General features: G+C 43.3%; 1 protein-coding gene across 5 annotated transcripts in view; it reads left to right on the forward strand.

The window, feature by feature from the left end:
* RNF157 (ring finger protein 157) overlaps window positions 1-15,134 on the forward strand; it is a 95,842-nt gene that overhangs the window by 19,924 nt on the left and 60,784 nt on the right. For 4 of the 5 annotated variants that reach the window (XM_032176679.2, XM_032176680.2, XM_032176681.2 and 1 more), the window contains exon 2: window positions 5,946-6,064. In XM_032176679.2, coding sequence (XP_032032570.2) covers window positions 5,946-6,064 — 119 coding nt within the window. Of the gene's footprint in view, window positions 1-5,945; window positions 6,065-15,134 lie in introns of those variants that run through there. The other variant, XM_032176682.2, reaches the window with a different exon arrangement.

Here is a 15,134-nt window from a genome sequence, read left to right on the forward strand (position 1 = left end):
CTTGATATTTATATGTTTATTATTGTGGCAAAAAAACACACAACATTAAATTTAATCATACTAACCATTTTTAAGCATACAGTTCATTAGTGTTACATATATTCACACTGTTTTGCAACAGATGTCTAGAACTTTTTTAGTTTATAAAACTAAAACTATGTACTTGTTAAACATTAATTTCCCCTTTCTCTTTCCCACTCATACCTTACGGTTTATGTATAATCTTGGAGATATGTGTATGATGTGACTTCTTAAAGCCTGCAAAGATTTCTGAATATGAGTTTTAAGAAATTATAGCTCACTAATAATGGAACACTTGAAGTTTATCTACTAGTGACATATGTTTTTTTCCCGTTAGCAAATAGGCAATGGTGTATTTTAGTTGAGTTCTGCAGTTTATCTGTGAGTGACATGTTTTTCCTAGTAACAAATAGGCAAAGAAGTACTTTAGTAGAGTTCTTTTCCCCCACCACGTCTGATTTTGAAGCACAGTTCATTGTGTTAAGAAGTAAAAATATGCATAAGTTGTCTAGAAGTCATCTTGTTTGGGGACTGTTGATGTGTTTGGTGTTGGTAATCTGATGATCTAGTAGCTATGCATAGCTGTGCACCAATTTGTCCCTCTAGAAAGACTGAGCAAATAGAAAGCTTTATTCAGTCTGAAAAGGGCTGATTTGCTTTTCTCACTTGTCTAAATGAAAGCAAGCTGCTAGAGGGGTTCATTTCAAAGAAAGGAAAAAGCAAATTTTTGGTTGTAAAACAAAATACAAATAAATAAATTTATTTTTCCTTTTAACGGATGAGGATGGCTGGGCTCGGTGGCTCACACCTGTAATCCCAACACTTTGGGAGGCTGAGGCAGGCAGATCTCTTGACCCAGGAGTTTGAGACCAGTCTGGCCAACATGGTGAAACCCTATCTCTACAGAAAAACAAAACCAAATAAAAAATAGATGCAGGTTTGGGGAGCTCTTTTTAATTCATACAATCTTGCACATTTTATGCATCTTCCCCTTAATAACCAAAAGTTTAGAAATTAATATTGCCAAAGAATTAATTGAGTGATTGAACAGGTGTTCAAGCTAATTTTAAGTAAAAGTAAGAACAATTTTGCCAACTATGTAATTTTGAGAAAATCATTCCCAGTTATAAGTATACAGCTTATACAGCTTTTGTGGGTTTTGTTGGTTTGTTTTTTGAGACAGGGTGTTGCTCTTTTACCCAGGCTGGAATGTAATGGCGCAATCATGGCTCGCTGCAGGCCTGACCTCCTGGGCTCAAGTGATCTCCCACCTCAGCCTACTGAGTAGCTGGGACCACAGGCTTGGGCCATCATACCTAGCTAATTTTTTAATTTTTTGTAGAGACGAGGGTCTAATGGTAACATATTGTGAACATTTTAAATGTCAGTAGATACAGATTTACAACACCACTTTGAATGGCTTCATAATACTCTACTGACTGAATATACCATAGTATTATTATTATTATTATTATTATTATTTTTATTATTTTTTTTTTTTTTTAAATATACAGAGACAGAGTCTCACCATGTTGCCTAGGCTGGTCTTGAGCTCCTGGGCTCAAGTGATCCTTGGCCTCCCAAAGTGCTAGGATTACAGGTGTGAGCCACCACGCCCAGACTATTCTTGATTTTAATGCAAGGCAAAACTACAATTAGCTCTACACATCTTTTGTGGTCATTTCTTTTCTTTTAATATTATGGCATAAAAGGGCATTTCTAATCGAACGCTGTTGCCTGCTTTAACTCTTTAGCCCCCAAATCATTGGTGGTCCTCTCTCGCTAGGTTCAATCACGGCCACCTCTAAGCCAATCATCCGTGGATTTTTACTGCCCCAGATCCCTCCCCTGAGCTCTCACAGGTACTAGAAATTCAGTGGTCCCACACTGAGGTCAACCTAGACAATTCCAGACATCAAACTCTCTTCTCCCCCTTTCTTTATTCATGATTTGGGCAAGCCATCCATCTGTGTAACATCTTTAATTTTCCAATTTTACCTAATATATGATAAATGTATAATTCCTGATGCATAGTCAGGAAATGACTTAAATTATTTGAGATTGCTGCTTCTACTTAAGGCAACTAGGTACCTCCCCTCTCCATAAATTATGCACTTGGAAAATAGGGCTAGCAAGTGCTGGACATAAATAATTGATAATTAAGCTTTCCTAAATGATGAATTCCACTGTTGTATCACTGTATCAGATGGCTGCCCTTTGTCTTTTTAAGTTTTGATGGGTGACTTTCAGGAGTTCCTCAGTGATTGCTTTGATTTGGGCTGCATTATTACTCTCAAAGAATGTTTTCCTGCTTTTTCAATTCAATAGGTGCCTCACTTTGTGGTGAGTGATTTTATCCACATTGTTTTGTTTAATAGATGTTTCTAGACTAAAGCTCCTTTGTAGAAAGTTTTAAAAATGAATGTTTGGTTCAGTTTTTGCTAGAATTTTCTTCTCTGTCTTCCTTCCTATGGCTTCTCCACAGGCTCAAAGTACTGAATCTCATTTTTTTCTTTTCTTTTTTTTTTTTTTTTTTAGTTTGCTATAAATCTTTTTTTCCTTTTTTCTTTTCTTTTCTTTTTTTATTTATTTATTTTTTTTTCTTAGGGTCTCACTCTGTCACCCAGGCTGGAGTGCAGTGGCAATCATAGCTCGCTGCAACCTTGAACTCCTGAACTCAAGCGACCCTTCTGCCTCAGCCTTCTGAATAGCTAGAACTACAGACACATGCTACCATGCCCAACTAATTTTTGTATTTTTATTTTTTGTTTTGTTTTGTTTTGTTTTTAGTAGAGACAAGGTCTTGCTAAGCTTGCTAAGTTGCCCAAGCTGGTCTCGAGCTCCTGGCCTAAAGCAGTCCTCCCGCCTCAGCCATCCAGAGTTTTAGGATTACAGGCAAGACCCATCACACCCTGCCTGCTACAGATCTTCAACAAATACTGCAACTGATTTAGGGAGTTTGTGTATATCCTCACTGTATTATACACAAACCTTTTGCCACTTAATAAGTTCCTTGTGTTAATTTCAGAAATGGGGTATATGAGATTGTTGATAAAGGTATATTATGGGATGTGTCCTTTACTTTGGACAGCTTACCTTCATGGGAGAATTAGATAATAGAAATTAGAGGTAAGAGTCATTCGTTTAATCATCAAACTTAAAATGTATTCCCAGATGTAATTTTCAGCATAACCTAAGCCTCCTTTGGTGACTTCTCAGTTCCGTCATATCCTGTCACAGTTCCTTGGTTTTTCCAGATGAGGCCGATGGGAATTTTGGCCCCTGACTGCTGATTTCATTTGGTTCTTATATTGTACTGAAAATATTTCTGCCTCCTGGTTGATTAAGAAGGGGCAAAGGGGCCCTGCCATGACTGATGTCCCAGCAGTTCTGGCCGTTAGCATTGTTAATGAATTTGAGGTGGAGAGGGTATGTGTGTAGCCTTCTTTCATAGCATTAAATTGTCCCCTTATTTTACACCATAGTCTGTGTAGTAATTGGTAGAGAAAGCCAGGGATAGCTGTATTATTTAAATTCATATTTTCCTGTGAAACAATAATGTTCTACAGCAAGTTAAAGTGTGAAGAACCTTCATCATAGAAGGTTATGGAGGTATAGCAGTAGTGGTGGGTGGGTACTGAGACTTCTGTGTGTAGGTATAAGCTGGCTTATGAAAATCTAGGCAAATAGGCCGGGCGCGGTGGCTCACGCTTGTAATCCCAGCACTTTGGGAGGCCGAGGCGGGTGGATCACGAGGTCAGGAGATCGAGACCACGGTGAAACCCCGTCTCTACTAAAAATACAAAAAATTAGCCGGGCGTGGTGGCGGGCGCCTGTAGTCCCAGCTACTGGGAGAGGCTGAGGCAGGAGAATGGCGTGAACCCGGGAGGCGGAGCTTGCAGTGAGCCGAGATTGCGCCACTGCACTCCAGCCTGGGCGACAGAGCGAGACTCCGTCTCAAAAAAAAAAAAAAAGAAAATCTAGGCAAATAAATGTATGTATCTGCGGATATAGGAAAAAAACTCAGTTTCTCCTATACACTCACAACACAAGCAGCGCAGAAAACTTCTGTGACCTCTGGTCAGCAGAATATGTGGGGATTCTCTCCACCAGCAACCACTCAGTTCTGCAGAGGACACCAGCTGGGTGTCCTCCCATTCATTTCACTTCTGATACTACTTGAAGATAGTGTCCGATCCCACAGGTTGAGGGTGCAATCTCACAAGACTGCTCCCCACTTCTGATGCCCATCACAAGCCCCAGGTGGTTTTACCTGTGCTTCTGACCAACCAGAAAGCAGGATTCCCATAACCCCCTCCTTGGGTTTGATTAACTTGCTAGAGAGACTCACAGAACTAGAGAAACACATTTACGAGTTTAGTATCAAGGATATTACAAAGGATACAGAGAGAGATACATAGGGCGAGGTTATGTGAGAAGGGGCACAGAGCTGCTATGCCGTCTCTGGGCACGTTACCCTCCAGAAACCTCTAAGTATTCCCCTGTTTGGAAGCTCTCCGAACCCAGTCGTTTGGATATTTATGGAAGCTTCATTACATAGCATGGTTGATTACATCATTGGACATTGATGATCAACTTAACTTTCAGCCCCTCTCCCTTCCTCAGTGGTTACGGGATGGGCTGAAAGTCCCAACCCTCTAATCCTGCCTTTTCTTTCCAGTGACCAGCCACCATCCTGAGGCTACCTAGGGGCTGCCAGGCACTGGTTAATTCGTTAGCATATGTAAAGACAAAAAAAAAAGACATCACTTTGGATATTCCAAGGATTTTTTTTTTTTTTTTTTTTGAGATGGAGTCTCGCTCTGTCACCTAGGCTGGAGTGTAGTGGCATGATCTCGGCTTACTGCAACCTCTGCCTCCTGGGTTCGAGAGATTCTCCTGCCTCAGCCTCCCAAGTACCTGAGACTGCAGGCACATGCCACCATGCCTGGCTAATTTTTGTATTTTTAATAGAGACGGGGTTTCACCATGTTGGCCAGGCTGCTCTCTAACTCCTGACCTCAAGTGATCTGCCCTCCTCGGCCTCCCAAAGTGCTGGGATTACAGGCATGAGCCACCATGCCGGCCTGGATACTCCAAGGATTTTAAGAGTTGTATTCCAGGAAATAGGGTTGAAGATCAAACATATATTTTACAATATCACAGTGTATGTATATGCTGATACTTGTAGCTGAGATTCTTCAATACATGGAATAACTACTTCAAGTTTAAAGGCAAAAGTCAGGAACCAAAAAATATATATTATCATTAATGTGCATTGTAGGACCTTTTGGTCTTTTGGCTGGAGGTATTTTAAACAGATCATTAGAAGAATTCAATTAAGAATGTTAAATGGAAAACAGTGATTTATTCTATGTTTGGTATCTGGGGTTTTCCCTGCTATGATTTTACTTATTTTGTGCCATTGTCCCAAATCAGGAAAAGAAAACACTCTTGGGATTAGAAATTGCTCTAATTATTCATTCAGAGGGTTAAGTTTTTTGTTTTTGTTTTTTTGAAATGAAGTCTCACTCTGTCACCCAGACTGGAGTGCGGTGGTAGGATCTTGGCTCACTGCACTTCTGTTTCCTGGGTTCAAGCCATCCTCCTGCCTCAGCTTCCTGAGTAGCTGGGACTACAGGCATGTGCCACCACACCCGGCTAATTTTTACATTTTTAGTAGAGACAGGGTTTTTCCATGTTGGTCAGGCTGGTCTCGAACTCCTGATCTCATATGATCTGTCTGCCTCAGCCTCCCAAAGTGCAGGGATTACAGGTGTGAGCCACCACGCACGGCCCAAAAGGTTAACATTTTTTTTTTTTTAAGGTTAACATTTTTAAATTTTTTTTTTTTTTTTTTTTTACTAGATTTAGGTTGACTGTTTTCTGCTTGTTTGATTTTTTTTCTGTTTGTTCCTCTTTAGGAAGCTATTTTGCCAGCCACTTCATTATGGGAGGAGAGAAGTTTGACTCAACTCATCCTGAAGGTTACCTGTTTGGAGAGAACAGCGATCTGAACTTTCTGGGGAACAGACCAGTTGCGGTATGGCTGTAATCAGTTTACTCCCACTTGGAGCTTAAGTGGCCAATTCAAAAAGTGTAACAAAAATAAGTTTGCAGTTGCTTGTTCAGCAGTTTGTAGCTTGGTCTGAGTTGAGAGAGATGCATTAGAAGACAAACTGCAGCCTCCTTGGTTGTGTGGGGTCTCTTGTTGCTAGAGGACTGGAAGAGCTCCTGGAGTCTTGTGAGGGAGAGGATGAGTCTCACAAATTAAGCTTTCTTGAGGATCCAGATCTCTCCCTAAATGCCACCTCTTCAGGCAACCCTCTTCCAAGGGCTTACCTTTTGTTTTTTCTTCATAGCACTTAACACCAACCTTTTATTGATTTGTCTCTTTCTCTGCTTATTGTCTACCTCCTCCTTTAGAACGTAAGTTTCATAAGGCAAGGACTGTTTTTATTGTAGTATCCCAAACCTAGAACAAAGCCTGGCACGTAATGTTAAGCCCTTAATAAATGATTGTGGAATGAATGACTGAAAATTTTTCTCTTGATATGTGAGTTGATCTGAGAATACATTTCTCTCAGTTGTTCCTTCTCATAAATTTCTATTGAGCACCTTCTCTGCATCATGCAGGAGGCTTTGTAATAATAGCTGCCAGGTGGCTGTTGAGTGGCTACTGTGTGCTAGGAAGGTCCTAGAGACCCCTGTTCCATATGAAGACCACTTGACATAGGACTTATCACTCTATTTTATAAGCGAGAGAACTGAGGTATTTGGAGAGATGAATAATGACAGAAGCTAGGAAGTGCACACTATGTTCTAAGCACTGTTCTAAGGGTTTTATATACATTTTTCTCAAAGTCATGTAACTAGGTTTGCCTGGTCACAGATCAGTAATCTTTCCAGTGCTCCTCACTGCCTTGAAATATTCTGCCAGTTTGGTGGAGCAGACAAAACACAGAAACAGGAAATGTTTAATTAACAATAAAGATCAGAAATGATTGAATTTGGTGGGAATTGAGAGTGGGAGAAGACAATGGCAAGGACAGGTTGCTTCAGTGTTGTGCTGGGAAGAGGTGCAGGGAGTTGAACTGGCCTTTGAAGAATGGTGGGTTGGATGAGGCCTTTCCAGGAGTAGAGCACAGCACGGGCCTAAGAGCATTCAAGTTGTTGAATTGGCAAACATTTACTGAGCAACTACTGTGTGTCAGGTACCGTGATTGGCGCTGTGGATACAGAGCTGAAATGAGCATGGCTTGTTCTTCCCTGGAACAAATAAGGAAACCAGTCTGGCCCGATTGGAAAGGTGGGCCGGGCACGTTGGCTAACACCTGTAATCCCAGCACTTTGGGAGGCCAAGGTGGACAGATCACCTGAGGTGGGAGCACGAGACCAACCTGGCCAACATGGTGAAACCCCATCTCTACTAAAAACACAAAAATTAGCCCGGGGTGGTGGCACACCCCTGTAATCCCAGCTGCTCCAGAGACTGAAGCAGGAGAATCACTTGAACCCGGGAAGTGGAGGTTGCAGTGAGCTGAGGTTGCCCCACTGTGCTCCAGCCTAGGGGCTAGAGTTAGACTGTGTTTCAAAAAAAAAAAAAGAAAGGTAGATGGCGGCTGTGTTACCTTGATAGGTTTTTTACTCTCTCCTGTGGACCGTGAGGAATATTTAAGACTTGTAGGTAGGTGAGTGACCTGGAGAAATTGCTTTTTTAGGAAGATTGATCTGATGATGGTCTTCCATCTTGACCTTTAGCATAAAAATAATTATTTTGTTGGTTTTCATTGTTCTCTTCCTTTCTTTCTTTTTTTTTTTTTTGAGACGGAGTCTCGCTCTGTCGCCCAGGCTGGAGTACAGTGGCACGATCTCGGCTCACTGCAAGCTCCGCCTCCAGGGTTCACACCATTCTCCCGCCTCAGCCTCCTGAGTAGCTGGGACTACAGGCGCCCGCCACCACGCCCAGCTAATTTTTTTGTATTTTTAGTAGAGACGGGGTTTCACCGTGTTATCCAAGATGCTCTCGATCTCCTGACCTCGTGATCCGCCCACCTTGGCCTCCCAAAGTGCTGGGATTACAGGCGTGAGCCACCACGCCCAGCCTGTTCTCTTCCTTTCTATCTGGGGTGACCCCTCTGCTAATTTTTTGTCCAGTAGTACACTTTTCAAAATGCCAAATCTTGTCTGCTTCAAATTAAGTTATGTCAACTAATACTTATCAAATGTCTACTCTTTGATTTTGTTACTACTGCCTTGGTAATTAGAGTAGAAAGATCTTTCTTTTTTTCTGATAGAGCCAGATAAAAATATTTCCTCACTCACAGAGAGTCAGCTTGTGCTTTGAAAGTAGCCCTTTCTGCTGGTCACGGTGACTCATGCCTGTAATCCCAGCACTCTGGGAGGCCGAGGCGGGCGGATCACAAGGTTAAGAGATCAAGACCATCCTGACCAATATGGTGAAACCCCATCTCTACTAAAAATACAAAAATTAGCTGGGCGTGGTGGTGTGCACCTGTAGTCCCAGCTACTCGGGAGGCTGAGGCAGGAGAATTGCTTGAACCCAGGAGACGGAGGTTGCAGTGAGCCGAGATCACTCCACTGCACTCCAGCCTGGGCGACAGAGTGAGACTCCATCCCAAAAAAACAAAAACAAAAATGAAAGTAGCCGTTTCTTCTATTAATAACATGGACTTGATGTTTGCATCTGTTTCTGTCTTTTTCCTTTCATCTGATGTAAAGATAGTTTATATATTTAAAAATATTTTGGCCTTTTCAGTCCATAAAGATGATATAAAAATAAGTAAATATAAAAATAAGTAAATCAGGGATGTCCAATCTTTTGGGTTCCCTGGGCCACATTGGAGAAGAAGAATTGTCACATTGGGCCACACACGAAATACACTAGCAGTAACAATAGCTGATGAGCTAAAAAAGAAAAAAGAAACTGCAAAAAAATCTTACAATGTTTTAAGAAAGTTTACGAGTTTCTGTTGGGCCACATTAAAAGCCGTCTACCCTTGGGCCACAGGTTGGACAAGCTTGAAGTAAATGCTGCTTTAGGTTCAACTTGAAGTTTATGCTGGCTGGCAGACTTTTCCCAAGCCTATGCCGACCTATAAATGAGCTCTTCCTGAAATGCTAGGTAGCAGCCTTGACCTTAAAGTTGAGGCTTTTTCCCAAAGAAGATCAAGCTGGGCACAGTGGCATGTGCCTGTGGTCCCAGTTAATCAGGAGGCTGAGGCTGAGATGGGAGGATCACCTGAGCCCAGGAGAATTCGAGTCCAGTTTGAGCAACACAGCAAGACCCCCATCTTAATCAATCAATCAATCAATCAGTGCCACTTTAAAAAAAAAAAAAAGAACATCAACGTTGGAGTTTTTGTTGTTGCTTTTATGTAGTAATCATTAAGTATGCTTAATGTTACACAAAGCAAATGAATTTTTTTTTTTTTTTTGAGACAGAGTCTCACTCTGTCACCCAAGCTGGAGTGCAGCAGCAAGATCTTGGCTCACTGCAACCACAGTCTCTCTGGCTCAAGTGATTCTCCTGCGTCAGCCTCCTGAGTAGCTGGGATTACAGGCGCCTGGCACCACACCTGGCTAATTTTTGTATTTTTTTGGTAGAGATGGGGTTTCACCATGTTGGACAGGTTGGTCTTGAACTCCTGACCTCAGGTGATCCGCCCATCTCGGCCTCCCAAAGTGCTAGGATTACGGGTGTGAGCCACCATGCTGGCAAATGTTTTTAAAAGACATAATTTTATATTAGGAAAGGAAATCAGAGTAACTTCATATAGCTACATAAAAATGTAGTATAGAGAATAAATGCAGCGTGTTTCTCTTTTTTTTTCCCCCCCAGGTTATTTGATAATAATAATGGCTGACATTTGAACACCTAGTTTCTGCCAGGGCTGATTGTTCTAAGCTTTTCATCTGTGTTATCTCATTTCGTCCTCACATCATAATGAGAAAGGTCCTCATTCAACAGGTGAAGAACATGTGGCACAGAGAGTTTAAAGACTGCACAGCCTGTAAGGGATCAGGATTGGAACCTAGCAGTCTGGCTCCAGAGCCTGAACCACTCTGCCATTTTTGCTAATTAGGCCGGGTGTACTCAGAAACTCTGCCCACATCCTGTTGGTGAGTCCATTGTGTAGATCTTCAAGTGCAATTTCTGAAATATTGGTATCTGAAAGTGGAATGAGGTCAGCACAGTGGCTTACGCCTGTAGTCCCAGCTGCTCAGGAGGCCGAGGCCCGTGGATCTCTTGAGCCCAGAAATTGAAAACCAGCCTGGGCAACATAGCAAGACCCTCATCTCTACAAAATATAAAATTAAAAAAAAAATAGCCAGGCATGGTGGTGCATGCCTCTAGTCCCAGCTACTCAGGAGGCTGAGGTGGGAGGATCGCTTGAGCCCAGGATGCCAAGGCTTCAGTGAGCTATGATCACTGCAGCCTGGGCAACAGAGCAAGAACCTGTCTCAATAAATAAATAAATAAATAAATAGAGTGGCAGTGGTATGTTCTCTTGGAGCGCCTCTTCAGAGTTCATATTCCATGTGTAATTCCATCTGCTGAGCTGGCCTCTGGCTTTTGCCATTACTGCACAACATGCTTCTTTAGGGGAAGGCCCAGAGATTGAAGATTGACTCGTAGCTTGAGTTCTAAACAGCTGACTTCCATTCTCTAGCAAAAGATCTTGGGTGTCAGCACATGAGTGTTAGGTTACAGGGGAGCAGGAAAGAGAACAACCTTTTAAAGCCATCCAGAGGCATGCGGTAAGAACGGCTCCTCTTTGCAGAGAGAATGAATATGGGCAGTGAAATATGTTAAAATTAACTGTTATATTAAGGTATAAATGCCATAGACTTCCTGACTTCTGGGATATCCTGTCATTTCTGAATGAGCAGACTAAAAAGTGTATCATTTGACTGAGCTGTACTTCGCACCACAGATCTACCACTTAGGATAATCCATCAAAGCCATTTTTTTTTTCCCTAGAGATAGTCTTACTCTGTCACCCAGGCTGGAGTGCAGTGCCGTGATCATAGCTCACTGCAGCCTCAAACTCCTGGGCTCAAATGATCTGCCTGTCTCAGTCTCCTGAGTAGCTGGGAATAAAGGTGCATGCTACTACACTGGGCTAATTTTTAAAATTTTTTTGTAGAGACAGGGTCTTGCTTTATTGCCCAGGCTGATCTCAGTCTCCTAGATTCAAGCAGTCCTCCTGCCTCAGCCTTCCAAAGTGTTGGGATTGCAGGTGTGAGCCACCAAGCCCAGCCCAAAGCCAAGTTTATTATCAAGTCTTAAGGGTCAGATTTAAAGAAACTAGAGTGTGTGTATATACAGAAAGATGGTGGAAGAGAGTTGGAATCTAGATTTCAAGTTTTATTTATATCTTACCGTCAAACTCTTTGTAACCTTGGCAAACGCATCACTCAGGCACTCAAATTACCTACTTGTAACATGGAGATAGTTCTGACTTTAGGATAATGTAACGCTTGGAATATTTCTTGGAATTTGCTGGACAAAAAGCGGCATGCAGCAATGTTAGCTATACTTGCTACCTTTCCAGTTGGTTATTTCTACAGCTACTTGTTATTCTAGGTAGAGGGATCTTCACTGTTTTGTTTGCTTGTTTGTTTTTTGAGACAAAGGTTTACTCTTGTTGCCCAGGCTGGGGTGAGCCAATTGCAGTGAGCTGATTGCAGTGAGCTGAGATCCCGAGATCAGGCCATTGCACTCCAGCCTGGGCAACAAGAGCGAACCACCATGCCCAGGTAATTTTTTGTATTTTTAGTAGAGACAGGGTTTCACTATGTTGTTCCAGGCTGGTCTCGAACTCCTGACCTCAGGCAATCCACTCACCTCGGCCTCCCAAAGTGCTAGGATTACAGGCATGAGCCACCTTGGCTGGCCTCTTCGCTGGTTTTTAAATACTGTCTTAAGTATTTAAAGTAGTAAACTGGGCTTCTGAAGGTCTTTCTGCTCTGGTCCCCTATATAGAGGAACTGAGGTGTCTGTGAATCAGTTATAAAATGTTAAATAAAGACCATCCCTTCCCTTCCTAGGTGGCGGAAGAGCTGGTGTTGCTTTTCTGCTCCTTTATTGAGTTAGATCTTGTTTTGTTCGGATAATTACTGCCAAACTCTAAGTTATTAGAGGCTTAGAAATTAGTCAAGTAATGCCTTGACTCCTTCCTGCCCCTTTTTTTTCCTTTTGAGACAAGGTCTTGCCTTGTTGCCCAAGCCGAGGTACAGTGGCACAACTACAGCTCACTGCAGCCTCGACTTCCTAGGCTTAAGTGATCCTCCCACCTCAGATTCTCCAGTAGCTGAGACTACAAGCACGCCCCACCATGCCTGGCTTTTTAAAAAAAATTTCTATAAAGAGAATGTCTCACTATATAGCCCAGGCTGGTCTCAAACTCCTTCGCTCAAGTAGCCTTCCTGCCTTGGCCTCCCAGAGTGCTGGGATTATAGCTATGAGCCACCGTGCCCCGCCTCTACCCGCCTTTCGTAGACAGGAGCTCAAACCGCTCCTCTCATTTTATAAGGAAAGTAGTTGAGTTTTAGCCTAGTTCCTAATAGTCTGTATCCTCTTGTGTGTTCTGTAGCTGGGCCCCATTGACACAGTTTCTTCTTCCTCATGCTCCCTGCAATCAGGGCTGCATAGCTGCCATTATTATTTTTATTTATTTATTTATTTATTTAGAGATGGAGTCTCGCTCTGTCGCCAGGCTGGAGTGCAGTGGCACGATCTTGGCTCACTGCAACCTCTGCTTCCTAGGTTCAAGCGATTCTTCTGCTTCAGCCTCCGAAGTAGCTGGGACTACAGGTACGCACCCCCACGCTCAGCTAATTTTTGTATTTTTAGTAGAGACGGGGTTTCACCATCTTGGCCAGGATGATCTCAATATCTTGACCTGGTGATCCACCCATCTCGGCCTCCCAAAGGGCTGAGCCACTGCGCTCAGCTGCTGACATTATTTTAAGAACTAAAATGTGCCAGGCATGGTGGCTTATCCCTATTCCCAGCACTTTGGGAGGCTGAGGCGGGAGGATCACTTGAGGCCAGAAGTTTGAGACCAGCCTGGGCAACATAGCAAAACCCTGACTCTACAAAAAAAAATTAGCCAGGGGTGGTGGTACACACCGTATTCCTAGCTACTTGGGTGGCCAAGGCTAGAGGATTACTTGAGCCCAGGAGGTCAAAGCTGCAGTGAGCCATGATTGTGCCACTGCACTCTAGCCTGGGCGACAGAGCATGACCCTGTCAAAAAAAGAAAAAGAAAGAAAGAAAGAGAGAGAGAGAGAGAGAGAGAGAGAGAAAGAAAGACAGAAAGAAAAAGAAAGAAAGAAAGAAAGAAAGAAAAGAAAAAAGAAAAGAAAAGAGGAAGGGAGGGAGCGAGGGAGGGAGGAAGAAAGGAGGCTGGGCATGGTGGCTCACGCCTCTAATCCCAGCACTTTGGTAGGCCGAGACAGGTGGATCACTTGAGGTCAGGAGATCAAGACCAGCCTGGCCAAAATGGTGAAACCCTGCCTCTACTAAAAATGGAAACATTAGCTGGGCGTGGTGGGGGGTGACTGTAGTCCCAGCTACTTGGGAGGCTGAGGCAGGAGAATCGCTTGAACCCAGGATGCGCAGGTTTCAGTGAGCCGAGATCACACCACTATACTCCAGCCTGGGTGATAGAGTGAGACTCAGTCTCAAAAAAAAAAAAAAAGAAAGAAAGAAAAGAAATAAGACGCATACAGTGTACTTTTCTTCTTTCTCTAGTACAGATATACCAAAAGTTGTACTCAAATCCAGTTTCTGTGAATTGAACCCTTTTATCACATGTGTCAGGAAGAGCAAGTTATTTAAAGGAACTTGGTAGTATATCCATTTGTAACATAGAGTTTTGCACACATGGAGCTTTGTGGCAAAAAAACAGAACATGATTCTGTTAGTCCCGGTGCTATTCATTCATTCAAGTATTTATGAGTCAGATACTGTGCTGGGAACTAGGAATGCAGAGATGAAAAGACATGACCCTTGACCTGAAGATGCTTGCTGCAGAGTGGGGCAGCTGATGTGCCCCCACTGTGAGGGACTGTGATAGGTTCTACAAGAGAGGACCAGAGTGCCCTGGAGCACAGACCAGTGGGGATGCCCTCTCTCCAGGGAAGGGGCTTCTGGGAGGTGACTCCTTTAACCTGGAGGGATAAGCAGGATTTCCTAGATAGGGAAGATGAGGAGAGGCATCTGAGGCAGAATTAATTAATAAGCAATACAAGGAAGCATAAAGATGCAGAAGTGTGCTTTTGGTGCTCAGAGTGGTGAGTAGTCAATAAGGATTGGACTGTGAGGGATGCTGGTTGGAGTTGAGGCTGGAAAGACAAATTGGGTTCATATCTGAAGAGCCATCAATATTGTATTAAGAAGTTTTTACGGGCCAGGCGCGGTGGCTCACGCCTGTAATCCCAGCACTTTGGGAGGCCAAGGTGGGCCAATCACGAGGTCAGGAGATCGAGACCATCCTGGCTAACACGGTGAAACCCCGTCTCTACTAAAAATACAAAAAATTAGCCGAGCGTGGTGGCAGGCGCCTGTAGTCCCAGCTACTCGGGAGGCTGAGGCAGGAGAATGGCGTGAACCCAGGAGGCAGAGCTTGCAGTGAGCCGAGATGGTGCCACTGCACTCCAGCCTGGGCAACAGAGCGAGACTCTGTCTCAAAAAACAAACAAACAAACAAACAAACAAACAAAACTTTTTACAGGCCAGGCGTGGTGGCTCACGCTCATAATCCCAGCACTTTGGGAGGCTGAGGCGGGGAGGTCACCTTAGGTCAGGAGTTTAAGACCAGCCTGGCCAACATGGTGAAACCCTGGCTCTACAAAAATACAAAAATTAGCCAGGCGTGATGGTGGGTTCCGTAATCCCAACTACTCAGGAAGCTGAGGCAGGAGAACTGCTTGAACCCAGGAGGCAGAGGTTGCAGTGAGCCAAGATTGCGCCATTGCACTCCAGCCTGGGTGACAAGAGCGAGACTCCATCTCAAAAAAAAAAAAAGTTTTTACTTTTTCTTCTATGGCAGTAGAGGTCATAGTCATGAATGGCTTTGCCG

This window comes from Hylobates moloch, unplaced genomic scaffold (genome assembly GCF_009828535.3).
Source record: "Hylobates moloch isolate HMO894 unplaced genomic scaffold, HMol_V3 SCAFFOLD_15, whole genome shotgun sequence".
In the NCBI taxonomy this organism is placed as follows: Eukaryota; Metazoa; Chordata; class Mammalia; order Primates; family Hylobatidae; genus Hylobates; species Hylobates moloch.